This window comes from Electrona antarctica (genome assembly GCF_951216825.1).
Source record: "Electrona antarctica genome assembly, chromosome: 1".
NCBI classification, from domain to species: Eukaryota; Metazoa; Chordata; class Actinopteri; order Myctophiformes; family Myctophidae; genus Electrona; species Electrona antarctica.
Window position 1 is genome coordinate 36242335 of NC_136806.1, and position 19941 is coordinate 36262275.

A 19941-nucleotide genomic window follows, 5' to 3' on the forward strand; every position below is an offset into this window, starting at 1 on the left:
ACTGGACATTTTATTACTGTATACAATAGAGACATTTTCATATCAGTGTGTCGTGAGTTGACCTTTCCTGTGATGTGACTCCCCAATCACCCATATTCAGGACAGCTGTGACACCTGGCTGACTGATTAAAAGGGAGCCACAAGCTGGCTGGCTTGTTGTGGTGCCTGGTGGTGTGTTGGATCCTACAGGTGCAAGGGACGGTATGACGGTATTGACGGTATGCAGTATCCACGGTTTCATGTGTTTTGGTAAATGTAAAGTTTAGAGCTAAATGTGAGAGTTCCTTAATCTTTCAGCAGACCGGTCTGCTGAAATTGATTTCCGTGACAAACAAACCAACAAAACCGCCTTTGTTAAGTAAAATGATTATTTTCACTACAGTTTAGACATACGTAGGTAGACTTTGTAATGTAATGTAATGTAGACTTTGAAAATCTTATCAGTGAGGGAATACATAGTCCCTCACATAGCATTACAGTTATGGACCACAATTCTACAAGATTATAACATTTTAGATATGCAAAACTTTTTTCCTTTTTAATTTAAATTAATTATCTATTTTATAATCGATTTAATCGATTAGATTGATTATTTTGACTAAGTCGGTACAGGCATTGTCGTGGGAGATATCGACTAGATCCCGAGGCAGTGGCGACTCCCCCATGGCTGACCGCATGGAACTGGATGCATCGGCCAAGTGCTGCGTCAAAGCGATGGCGTACTCCTGCTGTCGATCCGGGGGGCTCTTCTCTCTCTGCCGCTCTCTTCCTGCCGGTAGAAGATCTCCAAAGTCATCTGACTTTGATTAAGACATGCTTATAACATCATTCATGGGGGGCAGTGTGGGGGATAGTTGTCTCCACCAGGCCGAAGGCATGGGGAGAGAGTATGTTTTGCACTCCGTCCGTCCGTCTGTCCGTCCGTCCATCCGTCCATCCGTCTGTTACCAGCTAATCTCCGGCACCGTTAATCCGGTCAATGCCAAACTTTACACACACACTCCCTAGATGACAACGATGAACCTCTGCCCCAAACTTTCCAGAACGGCCTGTTAGCCACCAGGAGGCCGACTTTTGTAAAACACATTTTTTTGAGTGGTGCAAACCACTCCAACAACTGGCTTTGTTAGTACCTGTGTGTGTGTGTGTGTGTGTGTGTGTGTGTGTGTGTGTGTGTGTGTGTGTGTGTGTGTGTGTGTGTGTGTGTGTGTGTGTGTGTGTGTGTGTGTGTGTGTGTGTGTGTGTGTGTGTGTGTGTGTGTGTGTGTGTGTGTGTGTACTTGTCCCTCAAAAGAATGAGCATGGTTACTATGGTCACTGACATTACGTCAGACCACAGCTGATCAGGCTATATAAGACCTTGCACCACTCAGTTCACACGGGTGTGATTTTTATATTACTCCTCCATATTTTGTCCAAAAATTCCGCAAATCGTTACACAGTATCTCTATAGGCATGTGCTCAAGACAGATCTGTCTGATATTTCATATTCCATTCTGATTGGCTAATATTGGCTTTCAAAATTTGCAGGATTGGCCCGTTTTGAACAAAAAGCCTCAAATCATGAACGCATGATCCTACTATAGGCTGAGGAATATATCCCACCCTTTTCACATTGGCCTGTTATAGAGCCACCAACAGGTGGATTTTTGCAAAACACATTTTTGGAACAAAATGCCTCAAATCATCCAATTGCCATCCAAGGCATAAGAAGAAATGGCACCCTTTTCACATTGGCTTATTATTGCGCCACCAGGAGGCCACAACTTCACCTGCCCTGGTGGAGACCTGTGCCCCAAGGGGCACTTTTCCTAGTTTAACACTGAAATGTAACTCTGAAAGTATCCAAATTGAGCCCTGAATCTGGAATGTTAATTTAACGCTATACTTTTTAAAGGAGTAATTCCTTAAAGAGTAACTTATTACACATAAATGTGTAATGTGTAATATGCCAACAACCTTTATGTGTCTGAAGGAAAAAATAGACTAAAATGTAAAATGTCATGGTATCCGAATTAGGTTTGCTGGACTGGAACTGAGGGCTCAGACTCACGGAGAATGACAAGCAGCCGACTGGCTAGCTCTCTCCCCATGGAAATTACTTCAAAGGAGAATGCATTTTCTTGTTGTGCACTTTTTGACACTGCTGCTAAAGCATAAGATATTGTATCTGCCCATTATTACAAAATAAATATGATTAGTTTTGGGGAATTTATGCCTTCTCATTTATAGGACAGTAGACTGGCAGGAAATGGGGAGAAAGATGGGGAGTGACATGCAGCAAAGGTTGTCAGGATTGGGATTCGAACCCTCAACATGCTGCCTAGGTGCCTATTATTGACAATGTTGCTAAAAGATATTGTATCTGCATTCTGCACATTATGGACACAGCTGCTAAAGGATAGTGTATTGCAACCCTAACTTTTATTTGTATTGCAGTTAAAATATAAATATAAATATTTTGAGATACAGGGGAGGGTTTGTGGGAAGTGCTGCTGGAGTATGGGGTGAGGGTGACCTTGTTGAGGGCCAAAAGCTAGAGCTGTGTTCGTGTGCTCGGGAGTAAGTTGGTTTCGTTTCCGGTGGGGGTTGGCCTCCGCCAGGGCTGTGCATTGTCACATATCCTGTTTGTGATTTTCATGGACCCGACTACGGATAAGCGGTTGAAGATGGATGGATGGACTAGGCTTCTGCCCAAACGGCAACGATAATGCAATAGCCTATACTGTATGAATGAACTATCTTACAGTACAACATCATCCAATGAACAAATACACACTTAACAATGCAAGATATAGTGTGTGCAAGATATTGTCATATCAAGCCAAATCACATAAGGGATTGAAAATATATAAGCCCCATAATGCTGCACATTTATCACAACGTATGTGTGTGTACTTTTACTTTGTTTATTTCGACGGGACATTGCATATTAATGGCCATTACATAGTTTACAAGTTTACATCCGCAGTCCACACAAAACAGGTACTGTAGACTAGACAGTGAAGCACATATTACACTTGGAAACAAAGCATAAAACATACATACAAAGTACAAAGTGCATTTATACGGTTTCGCAGCATTTTTATAGGGCAATACAGATTCGTAACTTTGTGTGTGTGTGTGTGTGTGTGTGTGTGTGTGTGTGTGTGTGTGTGTGTGTGTGTGTGTGTGTGTGTGTGTGTGTGTGTGTGTGTGTGTGTGTGTGTGTGTGTGTGTGTGTGTGTGTGTGTGTGTGTGTGTGTACCAGGGGGGTTGGGGTTTACGACTCCCCTCTTCCCAGCTCCAAAGAAACACTAAAATCATGATCTTAAGGTCGTAACACCTGTCATGGTCACCAAATGTTTACATATGAGATTCCTTGTGTGCCTCTAAATAAATAAATGCATGAAATTCTGAAAATAATATCATATATCACAAGAGCTTGTAGTTTGGGTATTAATGTTATCCTCAGAATATGGATGTATAGGCTACTATAAAATCATTGGAAAACAAATTGACATTCATTGTCATTCAGGCTGAGGGCCCACGAGCCAACACACACCCACCCATCGTTAGCCGAAACGCTTATCTAAATGGAGCAGCCAGGCCCAGGAGGTGGGCTCAGTACGAGAAAGTCATTCATTTGTCTTCTGGGACCATCCCTATACATAAACCTACCTGAGCAACTTGATGCTATCACAACAAAATGAAGAAATTTACAGACGTTATTATCAGGAATTCTGCCGTCGTTGAGCAGGTAAGACAAACACAATTAGATTGCTGTCAGGCAGAAACCCCTTATCTCCTTATTGTAACTTTTTGTGGGTTTTTTTCGTAAATGAGTGCAGGCTCATTAGGCCTATACTACAGTGTCACACAAAAGCATCAAAAGTAGCAGATCTGCAAGCTCGAAACATGGTGCAAAGCGACACAATTTGAGTTTGCAGATATGCCACTTTTACTATTTTTTAATTTGAAAACTGAAAAGTAAAGTTTGTATGTACATATGAGGTTTCCACCCGACAGAGATGTTAATGTCTTAAGGCACTGTACTGTAGCTAATCGTTACATGCATGTATGCAGCCATTATGGTCTTAATTGCACAATAAAATGTCCCTAAAATGTCCCTAACCCATTAATAGCTAACACAATCCTATTCAAAATGTAAATTTCCATCGAAAGGTGTCATTCACTGCGGTGTCCTTTCTGTCATTGGATTGTACAGTGTTTTGTATTGTTGATGACATGTATTACTGTGTTAATTGTTTAATGCTGTGTGCTATGCTATGTGCACTGTTTTCATATTGCTGGATAATATGGATAATATTCATATTTTATATTGCACGTATTGCACATATGTTTTCAGGTTTGGTGATGTAGGGCTAGGCCTACTCCTACATGCATCTTGCATCACCTTGACAAAACAAAAATATCTCCTTGTATCAGCGCATGGCGGTAGGAGAGGAATCGCAGTTGCCGTACGAAAATATGTATTCATTTTCATTTATTGATAATCATTAGGCTTATATGTTAATTATTTTAAGAGAATAACCCATTTTATCATAAACATACATAGGCCTAAATGCCTGCAAACATACTGTATAAGGGCAGGGTACAACACTTTGTTTTCCTTTCTAATTATTTGTTCTGTCCAACAAAATGTGTTTATTGTCATGATTTGTCAGGAGCTGAGTTGGCTTTGTCCAAGCTAGGCTTAAAGCTCTTTAAATATATAGCCTACTTTTTGAAACGTCTATGGGAAAAATGAATGGGAAATTCTCTTCCTGGACGCTCGTTGTTCTGAAATGGGGCGGGACTGCGACTCTCTAGGGAGTACTGTCCGAAATCATCACAATTAAAGTCCACTAAGTCTGTATCAACCATATGGGGAGTAGGGAGTAGGGAACGACCCTATGAATTCAGACACAGCCTGGGACTTATGGCTTTTTCGGTCATGTTATTTTGAAGTTTCAGTCTGAAACGGAAGCCTCTGTGTTTGAGCCAATCAAAGTGTTGCATCCGTTCAGGCTATGGGACGCTATGCTACATCCACGAGTGGAGTCTGTTTACAAGAGAGACAGACAGCCACCAAAGCATGTGTGACGTGTCTGTGCTACTATGTGTACTACTACAGTATAATGTTTTCAGATACATATTTTAGCGTGCTGATTAAGTTTAAAGTGAGTAATACACTGTCTGGATGTCATCTTGAATGAGATTAAAAACAGTATAGGCCTACCGTAGTTCTGTAATCAAAATCAGATGTGTTTTTTGGCTTCGCATCTATTGTTAGGTATGCTGACCACGGATATGCTCTAAAAGTGTGAAAAACATATTTTTAATTTCACAATGTCTTTAATGAATACAACTTTTCACCAATGTGTAGGTATGGGAGAATAGCACAAGTGGGGATACTGAGTGGTAGAAGTTTGGGGACTCCAATCTTGGCATAACATGTACAGATTGCAGCTTTGTCTTTTAAGTATATGTCATGAGACTTTGCTATCTCTGGCAGGCCGAAAACAAATGCACGCACGCACGCACACACGCACACACGCACACACACACACACACACACACACACACACACACACACACAAACACACACACAGAGAGAGAGTTGTACACGCACGCATGCACAACTGTGCATTTCCAAAGTCCAGCCTGGGGCCAATTGTGGAAATGAGTGCAGATTTTATATGGCCTGCCATTGCCAACTACAGTATTTATGGCCCGCCTGTTAAGGGTAACGTAATTATGGACGTTTAACCTTTAAGTTCAATCTAAAAAAAAATGTTACTCAACAAACCTGTGAACATGTATGTTGTATGTCTAATAGTCTATAGTGCACTTTGACATCGTAACTTGAAAGCAATACTGCACTTTATGTACAAGTTACTTTAGTTACTTACAAATCTATATTGCCCTATAAAAATGCTGCTAAACGATATAGTAGTATATAGTATAGAATAGATGCACTTTACACCTATGTAGCCTACATTGTTCTTATATGTATGTTTTTATGCTTTGTTTCCTAATGTAATGTATTCCACTGTCTAGTCTGTTTTGTTTTTGTGTTTTGTGTGGGGAGTCCCCTGGGGACTGCAGATGTAAATTAGCGTCTTTGCTAAATCCAGTGTATTTATGTTGCATTCAGATGTAATGTCCATAATTATGCAGGCAGTGTCCCGTCTAAATAAACAAATAAAGTAAAAGTGATCCAAAGAATTAGGCTATTGCTCAATAGAATTTGTAATGATTCCTAAGTGTATGCCGTGTTCCTGTTGTACTCATCCTCAAGAAGTGAAAGAATGGCTGTATTATTACTGATACAATTGATATCGATATCTGTTGTAAAGTGATGCATTACAACTACAGTATGAGTTTGTTATGGTCCAAAAAAGGTGACAGGAGATTTTCACCTTTGATGGAAGTTTGCTAACGCAGACCATAGCAGTTGAGACAAATAAACATATAAGTCCAAACTAATTATCCATAATGTATAAGGATAAGGGGTCAGGGCAGATAGGCCTTTTCGGGAAGGGATCAGAATATATTATAGACTTACAGTATATGTTTATTCATCTCAACTCCTCTTGTGCATGTGCTGCCGTTAGGCCAAGCAACTTGAAATCCCATTATTCTTCACATCATTCTTAGGGTGGCTACTGATGGAAATAAAATTCCGGCGACCCCAAGGATCAATTAATAGATTTCCGTAATGCTAATTAGAAAGGACTGTAAATATATATATACCTTCAATAACCCAGCAGGGAGACCAAATACCGTGCTGTATTTACCTTACAAATGAGTGGATAGCCCTTTAAATCTTGAATGACAGCCACGGTACCATAAAAAAATAGAAGGATACCTTAAAAACGAATTGGAGACAGACGAAATAAAGTTCTGAGAGGAAGTTTAAGGTTTTAACTGTAATTTTTAGTAGGTAATAAAGTCAATTTACATAGAGAATGTGCTACATGGTTCAGATAATAATAATAATAGTACAATACATCACTATAATTTAGAGTATTCAATTGTTCCAATATGGATCCGAACTGAACCTGAACCTGAACTCCCCTTCACAGTATGTCACTGGCATTAATAGTGCATCTGACGTCAGTTGTTGATAAACGTCCATTGGCTCAATAGATAGTTCATTTCCGCAATATCCCACGGTGGCGCTGGTTGTCGAGCACTCATTGGACCAGCACATGGATGATGAGACTGCTATCATTGATGTCGCCTCAAGCCGGGAGAGCGTGGACGCTGGCGTTGCCAGGCAACCTGTTGATAACTTTCCCTGCACTGTGAACTTTCGACAGAGAGAAACACTCCTATCTACTTTCTCACTAGGCATCAAGGTCAAATACATGTCTCAAATCAAAATAGGCCTCTCAGTATGCGAGTTAACTTGCCTGGGGACAGACAGTATGGAGACCGAATAAGGAGTCAACAAGATATTAAATCTGAATGTGGCGTCAGGAAATCCATAATATAAGTATGATAAAATAATATAAAGGATAATATAGGGCTGAGATGATTAGGCACGTGGATGGTGACATGACATAAATAGGATAAGGAGAACAACCCGGAGTAAACAGGCAGTAGGCTATGAGTAAAATGATGATAAAAGGACAGGATGACCAAATATGACCTATATGGAACACGGTCTGGGCCAAAGTTCTATACGTGTTGAGCAACAGAATATGATGGAGTGGCCAACTTGACATGACGTGTAAACAACATGTCAGAATTTATCTAACAGCTACCATTTTACAAGACTTCCTGTTCCCAGTCTGGTAAAACATTCACACAAGGCATTAACCAATAACCAGCACCCTTAGCCTTCACCCCATTGCCCTGTGCCTTTTCATGCAAGTCGTCTCTGCCGGGTGGAAACATCATTATGTCGTTTTACGTTTTTCATGACCAAATTCAAAAATCTACATGCTCAAAGCACTGCATAATTCAAGCTTGTAGATCTACTACTAAAAGTTCTCCACCCTGCCTCCACTGTGCATCCCTTTCCAGTTTGAAGTGATTTGATTCACTGAAGACCCGATTGTTTTTGTTTTCTTTCTCACACTGCTGGTGGATAATTGTTTAATCTCCATCAGGTGTGTTACTGGGGTGTTTGGCCTGCACAGCATATAAATAGTAGTGCCTGCAATCCACACATAATGCATCCCATGTTCTAATCAATCCGCTAACTGACAGGATTAACAGGCACCCCTCAATCAGATCTCCAGGCACCAATCAGCCAACTATTATCGGACTTCCACACATACTCTCTGATATGAACAATAAGGCGCTTTCAATAAAAAATGACACTGATCATCCCCTAGTATCGCTACTTCAAACTCATGCCATCTGGGCGAAGGGATGGTTTTCTGTGTGTAGTGGAGACCTCATACATACATACATTGTCTTGGTGTTGTGTCGTATGATGTTGTTTTGTGCTATTTGGTTATGTGTCATATTTTTGAGTGGTGCAACCACTCCTATATACAGCTATGTGTGTCCCTGGGTCCCTGGGTCTGTCTGTCTGTCCAAGCACGAAAAATAGCGTCTGTTCACCAGTAGGCTACAGTACAGTACAGCACAGTACAGCACAAGTGCAGTACAGCACCACTCACTTCAGATGGGTCTGATTTTTGTTATTGTTTTTGAACAGACTGTGGAGACGAATATCTCATTGGGGAAAATAAAGATTATTATTATAACTACACAGCAAACTTCCACAGGCTGCAACAGATGTTCCTGTGCAGATGCTGATAAATAAGAAGATAATTAAAGAGAGTCTCTTTAATAAAGAGTCATGCACAGAAGAATGTGCAACTTCTATGTGACTAGGAATCTACAAGTGACAAGCATAACATGCATTTCAATACTCTGAACTTAAACATATGGGTCACCCATTCCCTCAGGACCCCCATGTTGACCATAAGGATGACGATAAACAACGTGAAAACTGGACCAATAAAAGGGAGTACATTCTCTCTATGATAGGATATGCCGTTGGCATTGGCAACGTCTGGCGTTTCCCCTATCTGGCTTACAAGAATGGCGGGGGTGAGTTGTCATCCCTATATGTTCCCCGTGTTCTATGTTCCCCGGGTTCTATGTTCCCCACTTACCTACCTTAGGGTTAGGGTTTAGGGCTTAGGTATAAGAGATATATTTTCTTTTGTAGGAACCTGAACCTGATTTGTTCCCTGCACCCCTTTCAAACCTCATTGTGACTGGCAGGTGCCTTTCTCATCCCCTATACTGTGATGTTGGTGGTGGCTGGTATTCCTCTATACTTCCTGGAGAGTGCCCTTGGACAGTTCTGCAGTCAAGGCCCCATCAACATCTGGAGTGCAGTGCCATTATTCCAAGGTGCGCGCACATGCACACGCACACACACACACACACACACACGCACACGCACACACACACACACACACACACACACACACAATGCCAGAAGGACCAAGTGCATTCTCCGACAGCGGTGATCAGACACAGCAGCACCAATCTACAAGCTCAATGTGTCGCAATGCAACGCATTATGAGATTGTAGATCTGCTATTTTCAAAATATGTTTTCACGTTTTATACATTTGAAAACTTGTGAAACGGGACATTCTGCATAATGAGTACTTTCTTTCTTATTCCAGACTTCTACTTGTAACAGATTATTTCAACATTGCAGTATTGATACTTTTACTAACCACTTTCCATTTCTTTCTCTGCTCTAGGTGTTGGAGTTGCCGAGGTTCTGGTGACCGCGCTAGTGTCCATTTATTACAACGTGATCATAGCCTACAGCCTGTACTACATGTTTGCTTCATTCCAGTATCCTCTTCCGTGGAGTGAGTGCTTCAGCCCCTGGGCTGATGCCTTCTGCGGTATCACACCTATAGGTTCGACTCAATTCTTATCATTTAGAACCCATTAGGCTACGAGCTGAAATGACGCGCTGTGAGCTTGTCTGCTTGTCTGATTTTTCTTCGGAATCCTAAGAGTTTTCTGAAAAAAATATGTTGCTATATCTATATCAACCCGGTCTAACCCCAGCCTCAGTGTTCAACACTGACAGATATCAACATATCAACTTTTTTTTAATGTTGTCTGTTTTAATGGACCCCTGGGTCCCCTGGGACCCCTGGGTCCAATATTGATTGATTAATATCTATAGCTAAAATCTAGTTAGGGTTCACACAGATGCTCCACGGTTTTAACAGGTTAGAAGTAAAACATTTAGGTTGCAGCTTTGACAACAAACTTTCAGGTTTACAATTATTCTAGCACGGTCCAATATTTTCTGCAGAAATTATGCCTTCACAAGAACGTTTGAAATGCATGCCTTTGTGTTTTTTTTGTGTGTAGTCTGTAGTGTGTACTTGATCAGAATCTGCTGTAACCTTGCTGTTGATCGCCTTTTTTCTATTTTTGTTTTTAGAGGTGTGCAATATGACTGGTCAGCCAGTGACCAACAGCACTCTGGAAAATAGCACCTGTCCAGGAGAGAGCATTGGCAGCATTCCAGCTCAGAGTCCCAGCGAGCAATACTGGGAGTAAGAAAAAACTGTGCATTACATGCAAGAAAGAGTACATACAGACAGTACGCCTATATATTCGCTGAGTATTGTCAATTTGTCCATTTGTAATTCTGGGAGTATACAAATGTAACCAAATGGACCCTTACCTCCAGTCTCAAGTATATAAAAATTGGTTTCAAAGTCATGCAAAATAAGCTGTAGTTTTGATGAGGGTGTAGCAGAGCCATAGAAGACTGGTGTAGTTATTATGACATCCAGACTCTGATGACAATGTCATCAAACATCAGTGAAAGTCACCATAGAGTCATCAGTCAAGATGTTTAGCTGCGCCCAGAAAAACTGCTCCCCTCAGGAAATGCCCAAAACAGGGCCTGTTTACAGCTCTTTAAATGAACACTGACTGACTAAGGATTGTGCTGTGCACCCTTTATGACAATAACAGTCAAGTCTCTCTCTCTCTCTCTCTCTCTCTCTCTCTCTCTCTCACTCACCTAAGTCGTGTAGCCCTGCAACGATCCAGTGGTCTTGATGACACCGGGCCCATAGTCTGGCACCTGGCCCTCTGTCTGCTACTGGGTTGGATCCTGATCGCAGCAAGCCTCTTCAAAGGCATCAAGTCATCAGGCAAAGTATACAGCACACCTGCTATCTATCTGAGAAATAAGCATCCAGCGACTAACACATGAACACGTTAAACTTTTATACATCGGCTATTTGAAAATAGCTGATCTACATGCTCAACGCACGTTGCTTGTATAGATCTGCTAACAACAAAAATCTTGGGGAAAGATTTAGACGTTTTTTTAAATTTTGAAACATTTTAACAACATAAATCTGGAACGGGGGTCCCTAGCTGGCACAAAATGTTTTCAGATGGGGATATGTGGAAAAGTATTTCCTTAACATGAAAATGTTTGAGAACCACTGGTTTAAACAACATTTAGGAAGCAAGCCCAAATATGCAAAGTTACACTTTAGAAACAACATTATAGATCAGTAAGCAAACTCATAATTGTCCAATTCCACACACAGTCTGTGAGTTTGACGTGGAGTGAATACAGGTGGATAACCATGTGCTGCTGAGCTCCTATTCATTTGCCTACGTTTTACTCATTGCAAGTATACCTTCCTTGTGCTGGAAACCTGAAAACGTATATTAAAAAATGTATGCAGGTCAATAACGTTGCAAGCTTTTGCACATTTCTCTTAAATCTGCCAGGCAGTGCAAAGTGCGTTTGGAACCTCTGTGCTAGTCCTTGCTGAGAGAACATCCATCACTTCACTGTATATACATGTGCTTCTCCTCTCCACCACCAGGTGGTGTACTTCACAGCCACGTTTCCTTATGTGGTGCTGCTCATCCTGCTGATCAGAGGCGTGACACTAGAGGGCGCAAGAGATGGGATCGAGTACTACATTGGTTCTCAGTCCAACATGACAAAACTTAGTGAAGCAGAGGTGATATAGGGCTGCAAATAGCCTTGTTCAAAAGTTGTCACCATGAAAATAGCGTTTAAAACTCCTGCTATCTATTTGCTCTATTGTATTGAAGGTGTGGAAAGATGCAGCGACCCAGATCTTCTACTCTCTGTCCATTGCATGGGGTGGAGTCACAGCCCTGTCCTCCTACAATAAGTTCCATAACAATGTGTTTCAGGACACTCTGGTTGTAACCCTCACCAACTGTGGCAAGTACTATACTACTATACTAATAAAGAGCATGCCTATGTAGCAATATGGGCAGTATGCGGAATATGCTGTCCACCATGGCTGAGGGAAGTAGGGGTGCTGGGGGGTCCGCTACAGTATGCTACGGCAGGGGTCTTCAATGTTTTTCAGGCCAAAGACCCCTTAGCTGAGAGAGAGATGACACAAGGGCCCCTACTGGCCCACTGTACCAAACTGTGTAGCAGATTAAACCTTTCCATTGTTTCCGTTGACTGCTTCATAGACTTGTTGGACAGCATCAGTGTAAATTAATGTTCTTCACATTTATCCACTTATAGACACTCAATACTAAAGTAAACGTGACCCTTTTTTCGCCGTACATCAATTCTCTTTTTTCAAGTGGTTAATGTAAAAATAGAAAGTGACTACCGGTATCTCACAAAGATTTGGTGGCCTCCCTGTAGTAACTCTGAGGACCCCCTAGGGGTCCCAGACCCCCTGTTGAAGACCCCTGCACTACGACAAGGCTACCATCTGCAGGCTCCCAAAATGGTCTTCCTCAAGGAGAATGTAGCAGATCATTACAAGTTATCATGTAGTCATTGTGTCAGTAAAGAATGTTGGTCAATCGATATGATCATAATAACGCCTGATTGTTTTTGTGTTTCATCTCCTCCAAGGAACCAGTGTGTTTGCAGGCTTTGCCATCTTTTCTATTTTGGGCCACATGGCTCACGTCTCTGGGAAGCATGTTTCTGAGGTTGCCCAAGCAGGTGAGTGAATAAAGTAGGTGAGGGTGGGGGGGGGGGGGGGGGGGGGGATGAAATCTTATCTTCTGGGGGGTCCCTGGCACAAAAGCACTTCCAGATGGCTGTTCACGCAGCCAAATACATATCGTTTTGGGAGTCCTTTGCACGAAAACATTTAGAGAACTATACTAATTTCGAATGCATTTTGTAGAATCGGCCTCAGGTCTTAATGGGTTAAAATGATGTCCTCATTCCAGCTGTATTTGTGTGCAGGATTTGGTCTGACATTCATTGCCTATCCAGAGGCTCTGGTCCAGTTACCCATCTCTCCCCTGTGGTCCTTTCTCTTCTTCTTCATGCTGTTGACTCTCGGTCTGGACTCCCAGTTTGCCGGGATTGGTGAGTTTCACATTTGGCCAATGCATGGCGTCAGGTGGACATTCAGCCATCAGACGTCATTGATCCATCCTTGTCTTTAGTGTGTAGAGAAGAGCAGTGGGTCCCAAACATTTTAGCTTGAGACCCAAACAATAAATGTGATCTCCCCAGGACCCAAAGTTAATAGTCCCTACCCCCAGTGTCTGGGAAGCAGTCGGGCCCCCAGAAGCGCTGGGAAATGGAGAAGCTGTTCCAGCCAAAGCTGGATCTGCAGGCGTGCGAGGTACATGATGCACAAGAAAAAGAGCGCGCAGCTGGAATTTAACACAGAACGCACCTTCATGAATCGATTCAGGCGCGTTCATGGAGTTAGCACTTTCACATTTTGGGCACCAAACTTTGGTGCCCAAATCAAGAAAAATGCGGAAGTACAGTAGAGCGTTCTTCCGGGTGCTTCAAACACCAGTGAGCAACTTCCATTGACATGAATAGCTGGGACGGGGCTGTCTGCTCTCTAGGTTTATATAACTCTGTGGAAACAGTGGACTAGAGTCATTATGAATTGCTTCCTGTCGTCAGAGGTCATCGGAACCTGCCTGCAAGATGCCTACCCGGAATTCTTCAGATCCAGGCGCCCCCAAGTGACTGTGGTGACCTGTACCGTTCTCTTCTTTCTCGGCCTGCCATGTGTCACAAGGGTTAGTCAGTGCCATTTTATGTCCCCTCATATATTGTCATTTTACCCAATACCATATACATTGTGCTGTTAACCTTTACCTTTTGTGTGTGCGTGTGTGTGTGCGTGCATGTGCGTGTGCGCGTGCGTGTGCGTGTGTGTGTGTGTGTGTGTGTGTGTGTGTGTGTGTGTGTGTGTGTTTGTGTGTGCGTACGTGCGTGCGTGCGTGTGTGCATGTGTGCGTGCGTGCGTGTGTGCGTGCGTGTGTGCGTGTGTGTGTGTGTGCGTGTGACAGGCAGGAATATACTGGGTGACGATCATGGACAGTTTTATCGCTACCTGGGTTCTTCTAATAGCTGGCTTCTTGGAGATCATTGGCTTCTTCTACATATATGGTACTGTACATGTGAACAGAGGTTGAAGAGATGTATAATAAAAAAGGTGTGAGTGGAGGTTGCACTCAGTGCGTGTGTTTGTGTGTTTGTGTGTTTGTGTGTTTGCGTGCGTGCGTGCGTGCGTGCGTGCGTGCGTGCGTGCGTGCGTGCGTGCGTGCGTGCGTGTGTTATGCTGTCCAGGTGGTAACCGTTTGATTGAAGACATAGAAATGATGATAGGGAAGAAGAGCTTCTGGTTCTGGCTGTGGTGGAGAGCTTGCTGGTTTGTCATCACCCCCGGCATCATCCTGGTGAGTAGAGTACATATAGTATGTCTCTAGTCCCTTTATATTACTGTGTCGTTTTGCCTTTTGTATTTGTGCCCTACTACTACAGCGTCACACAAAAGCATCTGTACATCTTTAGATTTTTGGACATAAGAGGTTTTGGACATATGAGGTTTCCACCCAACAGAGACGACTTGTTTTTACATTCTATTATACCACAGCACCACAAAAGAACTTATCATAGTGCATTATCCCTTATTTAAGTGTCATTGTACTGTAGCACAATTTGTCCTTCCTGACGGAGGTCCTCAGGGATTGAAGCAAAGACCGAGGGCTGTATTTTGCGTGTCTTAAGTACCAGGTCTTATTACTTAACTTAAGACCTGGAGGCGTGATCAATGCCATTTGGCTATTCTGAGTGGCCAAAGAGCATTGACCACGCCTCCAGTCTTAAGTTAAGTAATAAGACCTGGTACTTAAGACACGCAAAATACAGCCCTCGAGTTTCTAAGAGCATGATGGTCTTAGCATGACATCTGTCTGTTAATGCTGCTCCCTTTTTTCTGATCTGTCCACAGGCCATCCTGATTTGGTCTCTGTCACCGTTCGTTCCTCCTACCTATGGAGACGTGGAGTTCCCAGCCTGGGGCCTGGCGCTAGGCTGGTGCATGGCTCTGTTCTGCATCATCTGGATTCCCATCGTCGCTGTCTATAAACTGCTCAAAGCAGAGGGCAGCCTGTGGAAGGTGAGTTGTGTCGTCGGTGATTGTTTCTGTGCAAAATTAAATGATACAAAAGGGATGTACTGCAGTGGTTCTCAAAGTGGATGTCTGGGGACCCCCATGGGGTCCTTGGGGGCGTACCAGGGGTCCCCAGCAAAACATGTTAATATAGCGTCACAATCATTTTAACCACTTTATACATATTTTATACTTTGGCTATTCACACATAGCAGACATACAAGCTAATAGCACGTCACTTCATGCCGCACTTTGAGCTTGTAGGTCTGCTATTTTTGAGATATGTGTGCCAGTGTTCCCTGACCTCTGACCTCCAACCCGTGTCGCCCTGCTCCCACAGCGGGTGAAGTGTTTGTGCTCTCCGTCTGACGACTGGCATCCCTACCTGGACGTCCATCGCGGTGAACGCTACTCTAAACACAGTCGTCACAGTCCACCAGAATTACAGCCTAACGCAGTAGTCATTGCGAACACAAGTTTCTGATGTGTGTGTGTGTGCGTGCGTGCGTGCGTGCGTGCGTGCGTGCGTGCGTGAGTGTGAAATCTCTTTGAAAACAAGATATTTAATACAAGTTTTATAGGTTGATGTCTTTGTGTCCATCTCATTTGGTGATTCATGATGAAAAGATAATCTATTGTATAATGTATTGTAGATTTAAATTTTGGTACAGTATATTGTTTCAAGCAATGATGATCAACACTAAAATGGAATCAGAGCCCTTTATCTTTTCAGTAAAATGTATATGCTATAATGCAACTTATGCAAGACTATTACTGCTATGGGAACCGCTCCATGCATAACAGTTAAATATAGCATTCACTGGTGAAAATACAGTAAGGGATATGGGTTGTGTACAAAAATAAAAATGCAGTCATTCATTCATTCATTCATTCATTCATGCAAGAGCAGTAGGAATACTTCAGGACATTCTGAAATTCAGTGCATGTTTTTTACATGCTGTGATCCAGTCTATGTGATATGATAAAGGATTTGTTCACTTTTTACAGCAACGATCAGGACCGACTAGATCACAGGGGTTTTTTTGTAGATCTATTTCTCATTTGTGCAAATCTTTTTTTTTTAAAGTGAACATTTTAACTAAAATGTTTGAGATGGAGGGTCCACAGCCAAATACATAATTTTAGGGGTCCTTGACATGAAAAGGTTTGAGAATTATACTGTATTATATAACATGCATAACCGGCACAGAGATAGAGGAATAATGAGATAAAAATGTGGGGTTAAAAGCTGACCGCAATGGAATAGAGTTACATGTGAAAACGCAGGTAATATGATGACTGCAGAACTAGACGCCAGCTTAGCTTTATTCAACCCTTGAAACTGAGTTTCAAAACAGATATTTAGCATAATTTGATGGTTTATTTTCCCCGACTAGGGGATGGAAAGAAAGAAAGAAAGAAAGAGAAAGCATGTCCTTTATTGGTAGAGACAGTCACATTTGCTGAACCATGCGCTTCCCGAAGAGTTCATGTTCAACGACCAGTGATGGATGAAGTACTCACATTTTTTACATAAGCAAAAGTATCAATACTACAATGCAGAAATATTCTGTAGAGTACAAGAATTAAGTACAAAAGTATTGGCATCAAAATGAATTTAAGTACCAAAAGTAAACGATCTACAAGCTCACAACGCGTTGCATTGTCTATAATGGGCTGAAGTGGTTAATGTATGTTTTGTACTAATATTTAAAATCTACAAAGTAACTAACTAAAGTAAACTAAAGTAACTAAAGCAGACAGCGAGAGTTGCATGGCTGTTTTAATGAGTGGTGGTCTCTTCAGGTGGTCTATGAACCTGCCTTGCTGAGCTCATATCTTCCACTGGTGTTTCTATTTATCCTTGACAACTTTGCAATTAGAATTGCAGACTCTCTCCCAATCTTCCGTCGTAATCTTGAAGACCTTGCTTACTGTAAATCGCTCTTATTAAGAGCGTTTTGCTAAATGCCAAAATTGTAAATTGATACAGAGCTCTATGTCAGAAGTATGTTTTAATTGGTGGTAATTTTTTACAGCATGCTATCATCAAGGGGTTTCATGTATAATGCATCCTTCTGTCCACTCTGGCTATATTATTTTAGTCCACTGAGCATCAGCCTTTATACTTGGAGCAGTGATAAAAGGATGCCTGGCAGATTATTTGACCATTGACTATTGTCAGTTAACACAAATCGTTAGGCATGACCATCTTGAATACTAAAGATATTGTATGCTTGTGTAAGTAAAGTAAGCAAATATTAATCTTTTCACAATGATCTAAAGCCAGGTGGCAGTGGGATGAAGTGGTGCCACTGGAAATGAAACATCTGTCTGAACGCAGAGGAGAGAACAGAAATGAGAATACACACGACCACACTACGCTACGGATATCGGGCCCTATCTTGCGCGCCGCCTTACCCCTTATGCCTAAACTTTAAAAAAAGCCGACTTTACTATTTTGAAAAACATTTTAAAAGAGTTAAAATAGTCTATCTATATCGACAAGTTGTGAGCTTAAGTTGTGCACACAAGATAGGGCCCATCATCATCTACAGTATACTGATGTCAGGTGGAAACCTCTTAATGTTAGTTTTCAGGATTCAAATTCAAAAGTAGCAGATCGACAAGCTCATTAAATGGAGCTCATAGCTGAAGTTCAGGAGCAGGACCACACCTCCAACGCAGCTTCCTCCACCTCCTATCAAGCCACCTCCAATCGGGTCACCTCCACCTGTATATAAAGCCCATCCAACCCACAGTTCTCCCTCTGTTCTCGCTTTCGTCATCCCCCCCCCCCCCCCCCCACCCTCATCCTACTCCCTCTAACATCTCCTAACAGGTCCCTAAGGGGGGTTTGTTGTGCCCGGGAGCACGGCGGATCCCCGAAGCCTCCCCACCTCTGCTTAAATTACCCGATGTCCAGCTGGATGGCCAAACGACCCGTTGCGGGTCATCTTCGTTCTGTTCATCGTTCGTTCCTTCATCGTGTCATGCATCTTTCGTTAATAAAATATGTTAAATGCCACAGACGAAAAACAGTCTAAGTCCACACTATTTATCCGTAATGTATAAATGATAGATAAGGTTTCAGGACAACGAGGCCTTTTCGTGGAGGGGTCAGTCTTAAATTTGGACTTAGACTGTTTTTCGTCTGTGGTACTCAATGTCCTCATTGGTGGTGTGGTCCTCGATAGTGATAGTGAATTTATGAAAAAACTAAAAGTAAAAAATATGGATTTCTGCCCGACACCAAAAATATGAACACATAGTGGTAGCCAGGCGGGACATGGAGAGAAAGGCTGATGCAGAGTGAAAGAGGTGTGTGTATGTACGTAGGTGTTTGATGGAACTCCTCCAGACAGGAGCTCTACAGAGACTTCCAGGTGTGGGAACGTACATGCTGCTGCTGGAATGCACAAATACTTAGGAGAGTTACCCATCTGTATACTGTCAGAAGAGGCTTTTAGAAAGTCTCATGTCATTGAAACCAAGAAAGGTGGCGCAGACAAGCTGTGAACTGATGTGTGCAAAGCAGGGATAGAAGAGAAACCAGTTTGTGGTGCCATGAGGTCAGAGAGCTCATGAGACATGACAGCTCATCATTCATATAAAGTATTCAACTGCCTACTTTCAATTGCTTTAGGAGTAAACATTTATAAAGAAAAATAATAATACCAATGTATGTAATTTCTGTTTTATTTACATAAATTGTGAGAGTGACATTTAATCTCCAAGCTTCTGTTTTTTTTTTCTTCTTCTCCGTATTACAGCTAGGTGTGTTCACTGTGCAGTTGTTGGTACATTTATCATATCGTTGCTGTCGGGAGGAAACCTCATAACTCCATTTTTTTTCATAAATCAGTGCTATTGAACACCCTTTAAACGTCGAAATTATTGAACCAATAGAAAGTAGTAAAAAGTGCTTTGGACAAAACCTCTTAACTCCATTGGACCCTCAAACTGTCTGCTAAAACAGCTAACTCCACCACCTCTCTCCCCCTCATGGAAGTAATTGACAATATGTAAAGTCACAACACCAACTTTGATGAGGCAGTATTGCTTTGTTTTAAAAATATAAAGTTTTCTTAATTTCCTGAAAATTTTATATTTTTCATTTCCTGAAAAATGAACATTTTGGAGTTAGGTGGTTTCCTCCCGACAGCAGAGATATAAACATTTCCTCAAACTCTGTGCCCTAATTGAACCTGAATACTAACACAAGAGAGTATCATCATTCTAGTATCCCACACTTTAAGCCTGGCATCCCTTTTTGGGCATATTATTATTGGTAGAAATCGTTTGAGATTTTAAAAACATTTCTAATTTTTATTCTTTAAAAATATATATTAGCGATAACACTGAGATGCGTTGTGAGCATGTTGATCGGTTATTTTGTTCATTCGCCCCACAATAAAGAATATAGGATTTAATGAGATTCAAAAAAAGAAAAAACATGCAGCACCCATGTTTTTTTTATTATTTTTTTTTACCATCAAACAGCTTGTGAAAGACAGACATTTGAATTGTTTGTCCCAG

General features: G+C 41.8%; 1 protein-coding gene across 1 annotated transcript; it reads left to right on the forward strand.

The window, feature by feature from the left end:
* Positions 1–3687: 3687 nt before the first annotated feature.
* Positions 3688–15886, forward strand: LOC306920163 (sodium- and chloride-dependent neutral and basic amino acid transporter B(0+)-like; the record flags this gene model as incomplete). The annotated part of the gene is made up of 15 exons (XM_079496812.1): positions 3688–3738; positions 8912–9056; positions 9234–9365; positions 9727–9891; positions 10431–10545; positions 11027–11159; positions 11848–11988; positions 12083–12222; positions 12886–12971; positions 13221–13346; positions 13905–14023; positions 14297–14396; positions 14577–14686; positions 15241–15408; positions 15743–15886. 15 exons carry the CDS (start codon positions 3688–3690, stop codon positions 15884–15886), a joined length of 1875 nt encoding a protein of 624 aa, XP_079352938.1.
* Between the last annotated feature and the right edge of the window lie 4055 nt (positions 15887–19941).